At 46.5% G+C, this 19,135-nt stretch overlaps 1 protein-coding gene across 1 annotated transcript in view; it reads right to left on the bottom strand.

Moving 5' to 3' along the window:
• LOC119973172 (DDB1- and CUL4-associated factor 1-like) overlaps positions 1-19,135 on the bottom strand; it is a 149,766-nt gene that overhangs the window by 20,405 nt on the left and 110,226 nt on the right. The window contains 5 exon segments of the mRNA XM_038810816.1: positions 8,885-9,158; positions 11,052-11,156; positions 13,801-13,874; positions 18,691-18,755; positions 18,757-18,793. Coding sequence (XP_038666744.1) covers positions 8,885-9,158; positions 11,052-11,156; positions 13,801-13,874; positions 18,691-18,755; positions 18,757-18,793 — 555 coding nt within the window.

The following is a 19,135-nucleotide window of genomic DNA, read 5'->3' as shown; positions in this document are numbered from 1 at the left end:
GTCAATGGGAGAATAAAGGTCAGTGCTCAGATTATCTGGTCATATTATTTCTCAGGATGAGTACAAATCAGTTGCTGCATTTACCCACATTACGACAATGACTGTATTTCAAAGTAGCTGATTGGTTTTGGGAAATAACTGAGGTTTTGAAAGACGCTGTACAAGCAATTTACATGGAAGGTATTGGGCATAAAAAGGTAGGAAGAGAATCTGAAAGGCAGTTCTTAACTCTCTGGACTAGAATCTTAGAATTGTTGGAGTATTGAAGGAGGCCCTTCAAGTAAGCAAGAGTAGCTCAGCTGGTCCTCCTCCCACACCCTTCCCCTGTTATCCCGGCAATTATTTCCCTTTTTTGAAAGCCATGATTGAATCTGCCTCCATAACACCCTCCGGCAGTATATTCCAGATTCTGACCACGAGCCGAGTAAAGGAAATCTTCCTCGTGTCACCATTGATTGTTTTGCTCATCACCGTAAATCCATACCCTCTGGTTCTCAACCCTTTGGCCAATGATAACAATTTCGCTCCATCTATTCTGTCTAGATTCCTCATGGGTTTGGATACCTCGATCAAAGCTCCTCTTAATCTTCTTGAAGAAAAACAGCCCTAGTCTCTCCAATCTATCCACCTCATTAAAATCGCTCAGCCCTGGAACTTTTCTGGACCCTCTCTGAAGCTTTCACATCATTAAGGCCAAAGCAGTGTTTTATGAAAGTGGACCATGACTTCCTTGCCTTTGTATTCTGTGCCTATTATTTACAAAGCCGAGGATGTCTACATTTAGATTTGTTTGCACTTGGTATTATCATCCTGATATCTGTCATACATACCTTTTTTCTTCTTTATCTTATCATGGGAGAGTACCTTTAAGAAATGGGTGTTTACTACTGCAGTGATGTCAGAGAGTGAGTGGAGCTGGGCAAAAGGCTGTTTGCTGCAGGGTGTGTTTTAGTTTCGTTTTCAGTGTTGGAGCTGAAGCCAGACAGATTAGGTGTACGGTTGATCTCTCTGCCATGAAAAGACTATCTCTTGATCATTTGGTGATTTCAGAATTATAAATGTTCTCAGTAGAGAATGTAAACCTAACGTGCTTCTGTTAAAAGGTGTTTCTTTTGTCTTCTGGATGTTGTTTGGGAAGTTATTAAGGATTACTTAGTGTTGTATTTGAATTGATGGTTGCAAGATGTTCACTGTATGTTTTAAAAAAGTTAACTAAGTTCATAGAATAAACTTTGTTTTGTTTCAAAAAATACTTTTCCATTTCTGCTGTACCACACCTGTGGGCCGTGTGCTCCCCAAACCACAATCTATTAAAAGTTGTGGGTCAGGTGAACTCCATGACACACTTTGGGGTTCGCTAAACTCTGGCCCATAACAAATTGGGGGCTCGAGGGGGATGAAAGTCTATCGATTGGATTGGCTTTGTGAACTTAAAGACAGTGAGGGGTGAGCATATTGTGGTTGCTTTTCAGGTGTGGTATTCTAGTTTAAGTGGGGAGTGTGTTGTGGACAATGGCTCTTTCAGAGGCTGTGACGTTTTTGGGGGTGGAGACGGTCACACGCAGTACCTTATGGACAGAGACTAAAAGCAGACTGTTAGATTTGGCAAAAACATTGCAGTTAACATTACCTGACAAAATGCGAAAAGGTGAGGTAATTATGGTGGTGGCTAAGCATTTAAAGTTGCCCGAGATGCAGTTTGACTCATTGGAAATGGCAAAAATTCAGTTACAAATTAAACAAATGGAACATGGGAAAGAATTAAAGCAGCTTGAATATGAGAAAAAGGAAGAGAGAGATAAAGAGGAAAAAGAAAAGGAGAGAGAAGAAAGGAGAAAAGAATAGCCCTAGCAGAACAAAAAGAAAGAGAAAGGGAGATACAGATCAGGGAAAAAGATAAAGAGAGAGTTTAAACTTCAGAAAATGGCCATGAAACATGACAGTCAGTTAAAATTGGCAGACGTAAAGGGAAACGTACAGTTGGATGATAGTGATGAGGATAGTGAGAAAGAACATCAAAGTCGAAGGCTTGGTGGGAATCTATTTAAATATGTCCAAGCATTGCCAAGGTTTGATGAGAAGGAGGTAGAAGCCTTTTTCATTTCATTTGAGAAGGTGGCTAAACAAATGAAATGGCCACAAGACATGCGGGTATTACAGATTCAAACAAAGCTGATAGGTAGAGCTAGTGAAGTATTTGCATCGCTATCGGAGGAGGCATCTGGGATGTATGAGGAGGTGAAAAACTCATCTTAGGTGCATACAAACTAGTGCCTGAAGCCTACAGACAAAGGTTTCGAAATTTAAGGAAAGAATTTGGTCAAACATACATGGAGTCTGAAATGCTCAGAGTAATTTTGATAGGTGGATAAGGGCTTTGAAAATAGACCAAACGTATGAAGCTCTCAGAGAAAATTATACTTTTGGAGATTTACTTGTGTGGGTAAAGTTTACTCATGTGTATCAGGAGGAGCAGGTAAAGAAATCACAATGTTAAGAGATACGGGAGCTAGTCAAACTTTAATGGTAAGAGATGAGGAGTTATGTAGTTTGGGAAGAATGTGTTTCTTTTGTCTTCTGGATGTTGTTTGGGAAGTTATTAAGGATTACTTAGTGTTGTATTCTTTGGGGGTTGTATTTGAATTGATAGTTGCTAAGATGTTTACTGTATGTATTATGTACGTTTTAAAAAGGTTAACTTGAGTTCATAGAATAAACATTGTTTTTTGTTTTAATAAATACTTTTCCATAAGGGCTGGATTAGCCAGGTGTTCCACTCGGACTTGGACTCGAAGTCCAGGGGGGTGGCGGCAATCATGATCAACAAGCGGGTGCAATTTGAGGCGGAGAGCATAGCCGCAGACGGGGGGGGGGGGGGGGGGGGGGGGCAGATACCTGATGGTACGGGGCAGACTGGAGGGGAGAAGAGTGGTGCTGGTGAATATATATGCCCCGAACTGGGATGATGTGGACTTCATTAAAAGAGTGCTGGGGAAGGTCCCGGACCTGGCCTCTCGCAGGATAATAATAGGGGGGAACTTTAACATGGTCCTTGACCCGGCTTTGGATCGGTCGTGTCCCAGAACGGGTAGACTCCCAGCAATGGCAAGGAAGCTGAAAGGGTTTATGGAGCAAATGGGGGCAATGGACCCCTGGAGAGCCAGACAGCCGACAGGAAGGGGCTACTCGTTTTACTCGCACGTCCATAAAGTATATTCTAGGATATATTTCTTCGTACTAAGCAGGGATTGTATAGGGGAGGTAAAGAACACGGAATATTCGGCAAATACTATCTCAGACCATGCCCCGCACTGGGCAGACCTGCAGATCGGGGGGGGGGGGGGGGGGGGGGGTGAGCTACCAACTCCCTCAATGGAGGCTAGACGTGGGACTGCTGTCGGAGGAGGGGATCTGTGAGAGGCTTCGAGGTGTATGCAAAATTACCTGCAGGTGAATGACACAAACAAAGAAAATTACAGCACAGGAACAGGCCCTTCGGCCCTCCCAGCCTGCGCCGATCCAGATCCTTTATTTAAACCTGTCTCCTATTTTCCAAGGTCTACTTCCCTCTGTTCCCCGCCCGTTCATATATCTGTCATAGTGGGCCGGGATTCTCCCCTACCTGGCGGGGCGGGGGGGGGTCCCGGCGTAGCGGAGCCAACCACTCTGGCGTCGGGCCTCCCCAAAGGTGCTGAATTCTCCGCACCTTTGGGGGCTAGGCCCGCGCCGGAGTGGTTGGCGCCACGCCGACTGGCGGCAAAACCGGCTATTGACGCCCGCCGCCGGGGCTGGCCGAAAGGCCTTCGCTGGTTCGCCCATGCGCCGGTACGTCAGCTGCCGCTGACGTCACCACCAGCGCATGCGCGCTGGGGGATTCTCTTCCGCCTCCACATGGAGGTCGGGGAGGTCTCAGCGGCGACCCTGTGGGAGGCGCTAAAGGCAGTAGTGCGGGGGGAGCTGATTTCAATTGGGGCCCACAGAGCCAAGGCAGACAGGGCAGAGATGGATAGATTGGTCAGGGAAATGGGTCGGATAGATGAAGAGCACGCAGAGACCCCGGGGGAGGTTTTACTCAGGGAGAGGCAGAGACTACAGGCGGAACTGGGGGCACTATCCACGAGTAGGGCCGTGGAACAGCTTGGGAAGGCGAGGGGAGTGGTGTACGAGCATGGGGAAAAGGCTAGCAGACTGTTGGCACAGCAACTCAGGAGGGGGGAGGCGGCCAGGGAAATAAGTAGAGTGATGGATGGGGAGGGGCGCAAAGTGGAGGACCCGGCAGGATTGAATAAGGTATTCCTGGACTTCTATCGCAAGCTGTATACTTCGGAGCTGCCGGAAGAACTGGAGGAGATGAAAAGGTTTCTGGACGGGTTAACATTCCCAACAGTAGATGAGCTGGGGGCCCCGATTAGAGCGGAGGTGGTATTTGGGGGCCTAAAGGCCATGCAGTCGGGGAAAGCCCCGGGGCCGGATGGATACCCAGTAGAGTTCTATAGGAAGTTTTCTGAGCTGGTGGGCCCGGTCTTGGCAAGGGTTTTCAATGAGGCAAGGGACAGAGGGACCCTGCCGCCGACAATGTCGCAAGCCACTATATCACTGATATTGAAGCGGGGTAAAGACCCGGAGGTGTGCGGTTCCTACAGGCCAATCTCCCTGATTAATGTTGACGCCAAGCTCCTGGCAAAGGTACTGCCGGTTAGAATGGAGGACTGCGTACCGGAGGTGATTGGGGAGGACCAAACTGGGTTCGTGAAAGGTAGGCAGCTGGCAGCCAACCTGAGAAGATTACTTAATGTGATAACGATGCCCCCGGCGGGCAGGGAGGTGGAGGTAGTGGTCGCGATGGACGCCGAGAAGTCCTTTGACCGGGTGGAGTGCAACTATCTATGGGAGGTGCTCGGACAGTTTGGGTTCAGGGAGGGACTGGTGGATTGGATCAAATTATATCAGGCCCCGAAGGCCAGCGTCAGGCTAACAGATAAGTGTCGGAGTACTTTAGGCTGTACCGAGGGACCAGATAGGGCTGCCCGCTCTCCCCGCTGCTGTTTGCGCTGGCCATAGAGCCGCTGGCGATTGCGCTGAGAGCCGCAGAGAGATGGAAGGGGATGGTGAGGGGTGAGTTAGAACATAGGGTCTCTCTTTACGCAGGCAACCTGCTCCTGTACGTGTCGGACCCAGTGGCCGGGATGGGAAGTATACTGGGAATGTTGAGGAAGTTCGGCCAGTTTTCAGGTTACAAATTAAATACGGCCAAGAGTGAAATGTTTGTGGTGCAGGCAAGGGGCCAGAAGAACAGATTGAGGGGGCTACCGTTTCGGCTGGTTGAGGAAAATTTCCGGTATTTGGAAATACAGGTGGCACGAGACTGGGGCAGGCTGCACAAGTTAAATTTGGCGAGGGTGGTGGAGCAAATGAAGGGAGAGTTTCGGAGATGGGATGCACTCCCGCTGTCAGGGAGGGTGCAGACTGGAAAGATGACAATCCTCCCTAGATTTCTGTTTGTTTTTCAGTGCCTCCCGATCTTTGTCCCACAGTCCTTCTCAAAAGAGTTAACAGGATGATCATGAGCTTTGTCTGGGCGGGAAAATCCCCGCGGGTGAAGAAGGCGATGCTGGAGAGGAACCGCAGCGAGGGAGGGCTGGCTTTGCCGAGTCTGATTAATTATTACTGGGCGGCCAACATCGCTATGATAAGGAAGTGGATGGTGGGTGCTATCTGGGAGTGGGCGGAGGCGGCTTCGTGCAGGGGCTCCAGCCTGGCAGCCCTGGTCACGGCTCCTCTACCGCTGCCACCGGCCAGGTACTCCACCAGCCCGATCGTGGTTGCGACCCTGCGGATATGGGGCCAGTGGAGGAGGCATGTAGGGGAGATGGGGGCGTCGGTTTGGGCGCCAATCTGCGACAACCATCGGTTTGCTCCCGGGAGTATGGATGGGGGGTTTCGAGCATGGCGGCGGGCGGGGGTGGGGAGGGTGGGCGATATGTTCCTGGAAGGGAGCTTTGCGAGTTTGAGGAGCTTGGAGGAGAAATTTGGGCTGGTAAGGGGAAATGATTTTAGGTACCTGCAGTTGCGGGACTTTGTTCGTAGACAGGTCTCATCTTTCCCACGCCTCCCGCCAACAGGGATCCAAGACAGAATAGTCTCTAGGGAGGACGAAGGGGAGGGTAGAGTCTCTGATATTTATAAGGTGCTCATGAGGGAGAAAGGGTCCCAGACGGAGGAACTGAAACTTAAACGGGAGGAGGAGCTAGGCGGGGAAATGGAGGACGGGCTGTGGGCAGAGGCCCCGAGTAGGGTAAATTCGACCGCGACATGTGCCAGGCTCGGGCTGATTCAATTTAAGGTCGTTCACCGGGCCCACATGACGGTGGCTCGGATGAGCAAATTCTTTGGGATAGAGGGCAAATGCGCTAGGTGCGCGGGAGGACCAGCGAACCACGTTCACATGTTTTGGGCATGCCCTAAGCTTAGGGGGTACTGGGAGGGATTTGCAGGCGTCATGTCCCGAGTGCTAAAAACAAGGGTGGCGATGGGTCCAGGGGTGGCAATTTTTGGGGTTTCCGAAGGCCCAGAAGTCCAGGGGGAGAAAGAGGCCGATGTTTTGGCCTTTGCTTCCCTGATAGCCCGGCGTGGAGGGGGACTCAAAGCCCCCGAAGACTGAGTTGTGGCTTGTGGACATGTCGAGTTTCCTGGGTATGGAAAAAACTAAGTTCGCCTTGAGGGGATCTGTACAGGGGTTCGCCCGGAGGTGGCAACCATTTATTGACATCTTTGCGGGAGAGTGAGCGTCAGCAGGGGGGGGGGTAGATTAGAGTAGACTAGGAGGGATAAAATGGCGGGTAGTACCGGTGGGAGAGGAACAGGCTTGTGCAGTATGTTACGATTGAAGTATTGAATGTACGTGGATGTTTGCACATTTTTGCCTTTTTTGCTTTCTTTCTGTTGATGTCTGTAACTGTTTACAAAGCAAAAAACTACCTCAATAAAATTGTTTATTAAAAAAAACAAAAAACTTTTCCATTTCTGCTGTATCACACCTGTAGAGTGGGCCATGTGCTCCCCATACCACAATCTATTAAAAGTTGTGGGTCAGGTGGAATCCATGATACACTTTGGGGTTCTCTAAACCCTGGCCCATAACAATCTTACTCTCTCTTTTGTCACCCAGGGAGTTCTGACTTTGGCTACCCTACTGTTATCCCTGATAGGAATATATACTGACTGTACCCAAACCATCTCCTCTTTAAAAGCAACCATTGTTCTGTTATCGCTGTGCCAGCCAATCATTCATTCAAAATTACCCGGAACTGGTTTGTTCTAAACCACTGAATTCAGTCATCCTCTAACTCAGTTTTACTCTAGATTTCTCCTTGTCCTTTTCCATACCGGTTCTAAATCTTTTGACAATATGATCACTGTTCCCTAAATGTTACCGTACCAATACCTCACCCACCACATTCCCCAGAACTAGATCCCAGCAATGCTTGTGAACTTAGGAAATTGTTATATTTTGCGGTAGTAATGTTATTAACAACCCTGATTTAAAATATATACAGACAGCGCATCTAGTAAAGCAGTAATTAAGGTATTATAAAAGTGAGACACTCATTAATTCGAACCATTAACTTGTTTACACATAGATGAGTAATGGAACATTGTTTGGATTGCTGGAGCTGGAGATACCCTAGGGTGCAAATAATTTGAGGTATTGTGTTAAGTCCTGACCAAGCATGTCATGGGACATCTTAGTGGGATACAGATGACATAATTAATGGGAGGAGCCAGGTTTGTCTGTAGTTTTGCAGTCTGCTAGAAGAGTTGAACAGCAGTTTGCCGTAGGTTTCTACTCTGACATGATAGAAGGATTTTCAGGTTGTTCCTGAAAGGGTCTCTCTCCAAAGGTCTGCACAGAGAACAGCAAGTAACCCCGATTGCTAACTTTATTTATGGGGCGATTAGCACTGCTGCCTATGGTGCTGAGGACCCGGGGTCGATCCCGGGTCAGTGTGTGTGGAGTTTGCACATTCTCCCTGTGTCTGCATGGGTTTCACCCCCACAACCCAAAGATGTGCAGGTAAGGTGAATTGGCCACACTAAATTGCCCCTTAATTGGAAAAAATATAATTGGGTACTCTTAAATTATTTTTAAAAAACTTTATTTATGAGTGGATTTTGAACTGTATTGGGTTGATTAGTTGGAACATAGATAGTGGTAGGTGCAGATAGTGAGTTTAAAGATTTTCCTTCTTTTAAGAACTGTTTAACTGTTAATTATAAAGCTATTTCTTTGATGTTAATATGGTTAATTCTGTGTTTAAATTAAAGTTTGTTTTAACATAAAATATAGCTAGTCAGAGTCATCACTCTTGGGGTGAAGTATCCTATCCTCTCAGTTTTACAAATTGCAAATTATTTGGGGTTTCTCGTCTGGTATCCTAACAGCCCCTTCCTGTTTGGCCAGCAGCATACTGGTCAAGAAAATTCACCCAAACACTCTTGAGAAATCTCTGCCTTTAAACTGTTACCCCAGCTTATATCGTAATAGGTGCAGTGCCCCCCCCCCCCCCCCCCCCCCCCCATTATCACAACTCTCTGCCCCTTGCACTTCTCTTTAATTTTCGTAAAAATTTATTCCTCTATATCTTTCCCATTAGTTGCAGCCCATAAATATGCTCAGTAGCGTAATGATATTTAGCTCTAACCAAATTGACTTCTGGATTCCTGCAGACATTTTCTCTCTCCAGCACTGTAATATTTTTCTCAATCAATGCTCCTCCACCCCTCTCCTATCTTTCCCCTTTTCCCTCTTTTACGAACATCGTGTATCCAGGAAAATGCCTGCCTTCTTATCAGACTACTGTGTGTACAAATGGGATTGACTTACAATCTCCAAGAATGTCTGTATCTTCATCCTCCCAGTCGTCATCCTCCTCCTCCTCTTCCTCCTCAGCTTCCTCTTCGCCATTACCCAGGAGAGCTTCCAACTCCTCCTCATCAGAAGCCGTGAAGTCACGCTCCCCATCCTGGGCTGCATTGGTTTCACTCCCGTTATTTTCATCCTCTCCATCCAGCAGTGGGTCGGTATCCAAGTCATCTAGTTCATCCTCAGAATCGTCATCATCATCATCGTCATCATCATCGTCCTCCTCCTCTTCCTCCTGTGACAGCAGTAACATTATTAATTCTGTACAATACCGAGTGTTGATTTCTTCAATCAACCGCCATCAAAATACGTAAAATACAAAATATTAAGGACAGTATTGTGCCATTCAGCCCTCCCTGAGCCTATTTCGCCATTCAACTGGATCATGGCTGATCTGCATCTCAACTCTGTCTAGCCAGCACAGTTCTGCAACTCTTAATATCCTCACCTATAATTTAAAAACTCAATCTCAGTTTTGAATGCTCCAACTCACCCCTCCCAGCCTGGAAGTTTTTGGGGGAATTCCAGATTTCCACTGTCCAGTGTGTGAAGATGGCATCACCAATGACCAGCCTACATCTAATTTTAACATCTTGGCCTCTTGCTCTTAAAAGTCCCTGCACTGCTTTCTTGTGTCTCCTCTAACAAAAGTGCCAATCCCCACTGGCTCCCCAGGTGCCAGTGGCCTCCTTGCCACCTCTGCCAAGTTACACTTGAGAGTGTGTTAGCAGGCTGTTTGACTGCAGAGGCATCATAGCAGAGCCAATCCTCTATTCAACCTTTGCTGCAGGGGACACTGATAGTGACCAGGAGCAAGAACAATGACTGGCCTTCTCCCTTCCCCACTCAATGGTAGTGAGGTTAGCTATAGTGCCATTGTCAGTATCTTGGTTGAGATCACCTATAACACGAATAGTGACCAAACCTGGGGATCAGTTTAGTCTGTATGGCTCATTAAGATGCCCATAATAGCAGGCTACAAGACACATTACCTGCAATTAAACTATTGACCATGGGCAGCTCCAGGGAATTCTCTGCATCCTGGACTGACTATTTTTAGATTTAACCTTTCAGTCTGGCATCAAACCAAACCTCAGCATTACTGTAATGTGAACTGCAATTAACATTTAAATTTTTTTTTGAGTACCCAATTCTTTTTTTCAATATTAAAGGGCAATTTAGCGTGGCCAATCCACCTACCCGGCACATCTTTGGGTTGTGGGGGTTGAGACCCACGCAAACACGGGGAGAATGTGCAAACTCCACACGGGGGCTGGGATTGAACCCGGGTCCTTGCTGCCATGAGGCAGCAGTGCTAATCATTGCCCCACCATGCCACCCAACTGTAATTAACATTACAGTAATGTGGTGAATCAACAGATCAGGGTGGCTTTATTACTGTGATTTGGATTGGAAAACTTATTTCTGCTCTGAGCTTTGCTTTTGTAGAATCCCTACGGTGCAGGAGGCCATTCAGCCCATTGAGTAAGAGCATTCTACCTAGGCCCACTCCTAAACCCGTAACCTGACCTACACATCTTTGGACACGAAGGGGCAATTTTATTACCTAATCTGCACATCTTCTCATTTCTCTTAATATTTGGAAGGAATACATCCATGATCCAACTTCTCTGCACACAACAAAGAACCACAAAACTAACAAGACCCTGAAATGGTTTAATGGTTCTTTAAGGCCAGACTGGAAGCTGATCACTCTGCAGGGACTTGTTCAGATTGGATGGGGAGCAAGAGAGCCAATCATGAACCAGGTCTTTGTGTTTATACTACTTAAATGGACAGCCATCTGCGGAATCGTGACGCCATGAAAATGTCTCCACTGATGAAACCAGAACATTTTGCCCTTCTCCATTGGATCCAGTTGCTTTATTATAGTAATCAGAAGGATTTCAGACGTGAAACTCCCGACTGCTGTTCAGCCACAAGAGGCTCACATACCTGACAGGATGATATATCAATGTAGTCATCTTTATCATGGTCAAAAGTTAAAGGCTAAATTGGAGTTTTTGATGTAACTTCAACTTGTCCACAGCCTTCGACCAACCGAGTAACAATGGCTGACAATTGCACTGTAATTAAACATGTGAGAATCAATTAATGAGGTCCACACCTGATCCTCCTCTTCATCTTCTTCCTCAGCAAGTCGTTGACGTCCCACTTCATACAGTCTGCACACAGTGTCCATGGATAGAGCATCCATGCTGCTACCTTGGTTCTAAAACACATTGTGGATCATTAATACACTGAGCAATGTCACATCAAACCAAACAACACTTGTGTACAGGAATACCAGCATATTCTTAAATAAAATTCAACAGGCATCCATAGCTACAAAGCAACTTCATACAGTACTTTTACTGTGATAAAACATGATGTGGAGATGCCGGCGTTGGACTGGGGTGAGCACAGTAAGAAGTCTTATAACACCAGGTTAAAGTCCAACAGGTTTGTTTCGAATCACCAGCTTTCGGAGCAGTGCTCCGAAACCTAATGATTCAAATGAGGTCCTCACGGATACAGCCTCACGGTAGCATGGTGGTTAGCATCAATGCTTCACAGCTCCAGGGTCCCAGGTTCGATTCCCGGCTGGGGCACTGTCTGTGTGGAGTCTGCACGTCCTCCCCGTGTGTGCGTGGGTTTCCTCCGGGTGCTCCGGTTTCCTCCCACAGTCCAAAGATGTGCGGGTTAGGTGGATTGGCCATGCTAAAATTGCCCGTAGTGTAAGGTTAATAGGGGGATTGTTGGGTTACGGGTATACGGGTTACGTGGGTTTAAGTAGGGTGATCATTGCTCGGCACAACATCGAGGGCCGAAGGGCCTGTTCTGTGCTGTACTGTTCTATTCTATCTATTTATAAGACTTCTTACTGTGATAAAATAGACAGGGCACTTCATAGAAGCGTTAGCAGACAGAAAAACTGACACCGAGCTTAAACCATTTGACAAGAGCTTGGAGAATGAGATTTTAAGGAACGTCTTGAAAGAGGAAAGAGAAGTAGGAATGGAGAGGTTTAGCAAGAGAAGAGCAGGAGGTTAAGACTTTGTCAGCTCAGGACATGGCCACCAATGGAACAATAATAGGAACATGCTGAGCCCAGAGTTGGAGGAGGTTAGACAGATACGGAGGGTGGAGGAAATGTAGGGATTGTGATGGTGAGAATTGCTTTTGCTTTGATGCCTTTTCTCCCAAGCTGCACAAGGTTCAAAGCTCACTGCAGCTTGTCCCAGTAGCCAATTTTTATGTCCCACTCTGAGCACGCTGGCCAGCAGCATATTCAACACAGAGAAAGAATGTAACAGTTGAGCCTGATTCGGTCCTCACCAGGTGTCTGATTGCTTGCATTTTCCAGCAGAGGACACTAAATAGTGAGCTGAAACAATTTGCAAACCAACTGCATCACTCTCAGAGATCGGCTGGCTCAGATCAAATACTTTGATGAACCAGCTTATATCTGACGGCTTACCCTCTGATTTTAATTTTGCTGCTGTTTGGCCTTTCACACCTTTTGTTTTCTCTGGGGACTGCCATTAGCACTCTTTTCCCTTGGTGTCTGTGGCTATGATGTGGAGATGCTGGCGTTGGACTGGAGTGGGCACAGTAAGAAGTCTTACAACACCAGGTTAAAGTCCAACAGGTTTGTTTAGAATAACAAACTTTCAGAGCGCAGCTCACCTGATGAAGGAGCTGTGCTCTGAAAGTTAGTTATTCCAAACAAACCTGTTGGGACTTTAACCTGGTGCTGTAAGACTTCTGTGTCTATTAGCACTCTTTCCCCTTTGTTTCTGTGGCTCTGACTCATACGTCAGTCCCTCACCCTACAGTATAAATATCTCCCACTTTCTATGTCTTTTAGCTTTGACAAAAGATCATCTGGACTCGAAACGTTAGCTCTTTTCTCTCCTTACAGATGCTGCCAGACCTGCTGAGATTTTCCAGCATTTTCTTTTTTGGTTTCAGATTCCAGCATCCGCAATAATTTGCTTTTATATCTGATGGTGACTATTTCCAATATGCAAAGCAGTTGCTCGACAATCCAGCTTGCACAGTCAATTCCATTACTGTCCTTTTGTTTTCAAACCCTGGATCTGAATTCAGCCCATGTTGATCCAGTCAAGCCCTTTCATTGGGAAAGCTGGGGAATTCACAGGTGGTGTGCACTTGGATAGAACCCAGTTTCTCATGAAATGAGTCTCTGCTTCCAGTTTCATTCAGTTTGGAAAATTTATCAGGAGAATGTGAGTACTACACTGATGAGGGAGGGATTATTCTCAACATGTGGGAGTAAAGACAATTTCCATGGAGGGAGTTTTACCTTGCCATTAATCTGGTCTAATTCTTGTCTGACTATTGCTAATTAAAGATGTGAAATGAGAAGATTCTCATCCAGCAATGAAGCTCCTCACCTCAGTGTGTAAAAAAACAAGAGGACAGTTAAATCTGGTTAGTTATGAATTAGTGTTTACAGACAGATAGCATACAACAGAAATTCTGACAATTTTAAATCACCCACTTAAAAGTTCCCAGGTGATTTAATGCAACCTTAAGGTCCCATGTTTGATCCTCAGTTTGTGATACACTTGGGACATTGTAACTGCTGAACTGGGATGAGCGAGTTGGGGGAATTAGCCTGGGAACTTGCTCCTGAATTACTATTTAATGCCTTTTGCGCATCATACGTGGCTGCATTGTCATCCAGGATCTGTCACAATCTCACATGTTTCTCTCTGGCAAAATATTGGGGGCAATTAGTGTCCTTCCTTCAGCAGGAAAAATAAATTGAAAACACGATTTCCCTTCCCACTGAAAAGACACAGACAGTTAACAAGTTCTTCATATTGTGTGCCAGAGCCTGGGCCTACCTCAATCACAGCCAGATAGCAGTCCTTTGTATCTGTGCAGAGATCGAAAATGTTCCTCTTCACGTCAAGGGTTGCTTTCAAAATAATGTTTAGAAGAAAATAAAATTTTAAATACTGTTTTGCTGAAAATTATCACGAGAACACATTTCCTCATCATTCAATGTGAAAAGTTAAAGCACGTCAGCAAGCTTTATCTTAAATGGATTGCCTGTAGTGTGTTTTTCTCCCATCACCCCACACCAGACTTGTCCAGAGTGAAAACTGCTGGTTAAATGTTGGTTTTAAAGACAGTTGATCACAAGTTTGGGAGGAACAACTAATCTGTTCAGTAATTTGCTGGAAGAGCCCACTGTCATCTGTTAATGTATTTACGTCCTAAAAAGTTAAGTGTTCATACAAAAGAAAAATACACGCTCAGCCACATTTTGTGAAGGTCTGACAAATGCTCAGAATGGAGGAGGGTGCGAAAGCTGGGTGCTGGGGAAGTAAAACAGTGAGTGCTTCACTTCTGGGATTTGGGTTTCGATCCAGCAAAGGCTGATGTTAATCAGAGAAGATTAATAAGGGGATCAGGGTTATGGGGAGAAGGCAGGAGAATGAGAAAAATATCGACCATGATTGAATGGCGGAGCAGACTCGCTGGGCCAAGTGGCCTAATTCTGCTCCCATGTCTTATGGTCTTAAGACTTTCATGCCAAGGGTCCTGTATAAAGCTCAGATGGCTGGGCAGCTGGGTTGTGATGCGTAGCGAATTCAACAAAGTGGGTAAAATTCCCCCACCGGCTGAGGTTATTCATGAAGGCCTTCTTAACCTTGCCCCTTGCCTGAGGTGTGGTGATCCTCAGGTTCAACCACCACCAGTCAGTTCTCCCCCTCAAAAGGGGAAAGCAGCCTCTGGTCATCTGGGACTGTCATGACTTTTCTTTACCTGTAAAAAATAAATTCAACTTGTGTCCCTCGCGAACAAAGGCAAATATCACAAAGCCGCCTGTAAGTTAACATTAAACTGATAACCTCAAAAAGACAGAGGACTGCTGGTGCGGGAAATGAGTGCTTCAGTCGGGAGTATTCTTCTGAAGGCCGAGATTGAAGCACATTGTTGGAGCAGAGCCAAGTATGGTAAGTTTTATCCTGTAACTAACCATACCAAACCTGCTGATGACACTGGGTGCCTGAAATAGAAAAGTGTTCCATTCCTCACCTCGATGAGTACAAATCATAGTAATCACCCTCGAACCTGACAACAAAACCAAGAGTCCAAAAAAAATGGAGTGTTACCCGAACAACTTGCAATGAAAGCAGAGTGCTTTCTGTACTAGAAAACCAACAGCAGCTAGATAGTAGAAAGCAGTCATATACTGTTACTTCTATAGAGTCACCGAGTGTTTGGTACTCTACAACATGAACAATCTCCCTGCCTACACTTTCATTGCCCACCAGGATGGTCCAAGGGCTCTCTGCTGCTTCGTTGAATGGACACTCAACCAGGCACCATCCACCACCACCTTGCTCCTCCTCCACCTGGCTGGTTCAACTTACTTCAAACAAATTCTCCACTGCCATCATTTCCTTGATGTGGAGATGCCGGCATTGGACTGGGGTGAGCACAGTAAGAAGTCTTACAACACCAGGTTAAAGTCCAACAGGTTTGTTTCAAATCACTAGCTTTCGGAGCACTGCTCCTTCCTCAGGTGAATGAAGAGGTATGTTCCAGAAACATATATGTAGACAAAGTCAATGCAAGGCAATGCTTTGAATGTGAGTATTTGCAGGTAATTAAGTCTTTACAGATCCAGAGATAGGGGTAACCCCAGGTTAAAGAGGTGTGAATTGTCTCAAGCCAGGACAGTTGGTAGGATTTCGCAAGCCCAGGCCAGATGCTGGGAGATGAATGTAATGCGACATGAATCCAAGTTCCCGGTTGAGGCGTACTCATGCGTGCGGAACTTGGCTACAAGTTTTTGCTCGGTGATTTTGCGTTGTCCTGAAGGCCGTTTTGGAGAACGCTCACCCGGGGAACAGAGGCTGAACGACCTTAACTGCTGAAGTGTACACTGACTGGAAGGGAACATTGCTGCCTGCCGATTGTCGCGCGATGTCCGTTCATCCATTGTCGCAGCATCTGCATGTCTCGCCAATGTAACACACTTCGGGACATCCTTTTCTACAGCGTATGAGGTAGACAACATTGGCCGAGTCGCATGAGTTGGTACCACGTACATGGTAGGTGGTGTTCTCACATGTAATGGTGGTACCCATGTCGATGATCTGGCACGTCTTGCAGACACTGCCATGGCAGGGTTATGTGATGTCATGGTCTGAAGGCTGGATAGTTTGCTTCAAACAATGGTTGTTTGAGGTTGCGTGTTGTTTGAAGGCAAGTAGTGGGGGTGTGGGGATGACCTTGGCAAGATATTCGTCTTCATCGATGACGTGTTGAAGGCTGCGAAGAGAATGTCGTAGTTTCTCCGCTCCGGGAAAGTACTAGACGACGAAGGGTACTCTGTCGGTTGTGTCCCATGTTTGTCTTCTGAGGAGGTTGGTGCGGTGTTTTGTTGTGGAGCGTTGGAACTGTCAATCCTCCTCATCTGAGCAGATCCTGTGTATACGTAGGGCTTGTCCATAGGGGATGGCTTCTTTAATATGTTTAGGGTGGAAGCTGGAGATGTGGAGCATCGTGAGGCTATCCGTGGGCTTGCGGTAAAGTGAAGTGCCGAGGTGACCGTCCTTGATAGAGATGAGTATATCCAAGAATGCAACTGATTCTGGAGAGTAGTCCATGGGGAGTCTGATGGTGGGATGGAACTTATTGATGTCATTGTGTAGTTGTTTCAGTGATTCTTCACGTGGGTCCAAAGGAAACAAATTTCATCGCTGTATCTAGTGTATAACGTCGGTTGAAGGTCCTGTGCGGCGAGGAGGTCTTGTTCAAACTTGTGCTTGAAGATATTGGCACATTGAGGTGCGAATTTGTTCCCCATGGCTGTTCCGTGCATCTGGATGAAGAACTTGTTGTCGAAGGTGAAGACGTTGTGATCCAGAATGAAGCGGATGAGTTGCAGAATTGCGTCTGGAGATTGGCAGTTGAGTACTGAGGCTGTTCTCAGCCCCGTAATCTCAACAGCAACTGAACTCTGCCATTTGGTGGGCTTGGCTCCAAAGGCAGAGCATGTTACCACACTGGTGTTATATTCCTGTTGATCTCTTGAAAACATCAGGGCGGCACGTGGTGCCGTGGTTAGCACTGCTGCGTCACGGCATCGAGGACCCGGTGTCGTGTGGAGTTTGCATTTTCTTGGTTCTGAATGTCCTGCATTTGCTTCCAGAAAGCCATTGTACACCAGTGAGGCAGGGTTGTAATACGTGATCTATGTTTCCAGGGGTCAGCATGAATGTGTCACCAGAGTCACTTATCCTGAATAAAAGGTCTTACTTTGGAACAGGTAGTAGTCCTCACTCTGCCAGCCTGGGATATGTAAGCATTCTTTGTTTCAATCTGACTCAGATCCTCCTAATCAAGTCTTCCTTTGGTACACTGAAGACTGCCTTGGTAATGCTTTCTTCTCTTGCCCTGAATTGCAAAGTGTCATCAACTTTGCTTCAAATTTCCAGCCCTTCCTCAACATCGACATGGTCCATCTCTGACTCTTCCCTTCCTCGATTTCTCTATATCGGAGGAACGGCTGTCAATCACCGACTTCCATGATTGATTACACTCTTGTAGTAAGGCATGCATACCATTCTCCCGTATCCCTGTCTCCAGCACATCTGTTGTGACGATGCCAAATTCCACACAAACTCTTTTATCTTCTTCAACCAAAGATTCCCCTCTACTATGTTGACAAGGCCCTCAACAGAATCTGTACCAGTTCCCGCACTTCTGGCCTCACCCGTTTGCCTCACTAGGCCCAGTCCCGTAATGTCAACAGCAACTGAACTCTGCCATTTGGTGGGCTAGCCTCCAAAGGCAGAGCATGTTACCACACTGGTGTTATATTCATGTTAACTTCTTGAAAACATCAGGGCGGCACGGTGGCGCCGTGGTTAGCACTGCTGCATCACGGCATCGAAGACCCGGGGTTGTGTGGAGTTTGCACATTTCCCAGTGTCTGCATGGATCTCACCCTCCACAACCCAAAGCAGCAGGGTAGCATGGTGGTTAGCATAAATGCTTCACAGCTCCAGGGTCCCAGGTTCGATTCCCGGCTGGGTCACTGTCTGTGTGGAGTCTGCACGTCCTCCCACTGTGTGCGTGGGTTTCCTCCCACAGTCCAAAGATGTGCGGGTTAGGTGGATTGGCCATGCTAAATTGCCCGTAGTGTCCTAAAAAAAAAGTAAGGTTAGGGGGGGGGGGTTGTTGGGTTACTGGTATAGGGTGGATACGTGGGTTTGAGTAGGGTGATCATGGCTCGGCACAACATCGAGGGCCGAAGGGCCTGTTCTGTGCTGTACTGTTCTATATGCGGGGTAGATGGATTGGCCATTGCTAAATTGCCCCTTAATTGGGAAAAAAATGAAACATGTAGATTTCATATTACAGCCGAGTCCTGCTTCGCTGGCATTACAATGGCTTTTCTGGAGGCACACACTAGTGTTACAATGCAGGACGTTTAGTACCAAGGAAATTATGGCAGTGGATGCGCTGAAGCATCAAACAGGTTGACAACATCAAACGACCCCAAAGTAACCATCCATCTAACACAATACTAATCTAGGAAGTAACAAAAAAAAAATCAAACAGAAACAGAATATACTGAACAATCTCAGCAGGTCTGACAGCATCTGTGGAGACGAGAAGGGAGCTAATGGTTCGAGTCTGGATGACTCATTGACAAAGCCAAAGAAATCAAACGCGTCTCAACAGTGGCAGTTATTGCTCAGCTCTCTCACCTATTGGTTTGTAATCAGTAGCATCAAAAGTTCTGAAAGAGGAGCCAAAGGGACTTTCATCCGACTTCTATCAAATCATCTTCATCATCTGCCTGCAGCATAGCTAAAAGACAAACAGAATCAGATAAAGGATCCCGCATTCAGTAACCTTCACACTCTCAAAGCACTTCATACACCATTTGCAACACATGACTGTTATGTATATTGTTGCTGCAGCCAGTTTGTGCATTATTGTGATCCCCAAACAGAAGAGGAAATTACAACACAGAAACAGGCCATTCAGCCCAACCATGTTTATTCTCCTTATTTGAGTGATGAGGTTGGTTGCAGAGTCTCATTGACAAACTGGCTGCAACATCAGGTAATCCCAGAGTAGTATCCATTTAGCAACAACACAATCCAGGAGCCTGAAACAGGAAATGTACTCTTCAAATACTGTACTGGG

Source organism: Scyliorhinus canicula, chromosome 11 (genome assembly GCF_902713615.1).
Source record: "Scyliorhinus canicula chromosome 11, sScyCan1.1, whole genome shotgun sequence".
In the NCBI taxonomy this organism is placed as follows: Eukaryota; Metazoa; Chordata; class Chondrichthyes; order Carcharhiniformes; family Scyliorhinidae; genus Scyliorhinus; species Scyliorhinus canicula.
The sequence above is the reverse complement of the archived record's forward strand: the minus strand, read 5'-3'. Positions and strand labels throughout refer to the sequence as shown.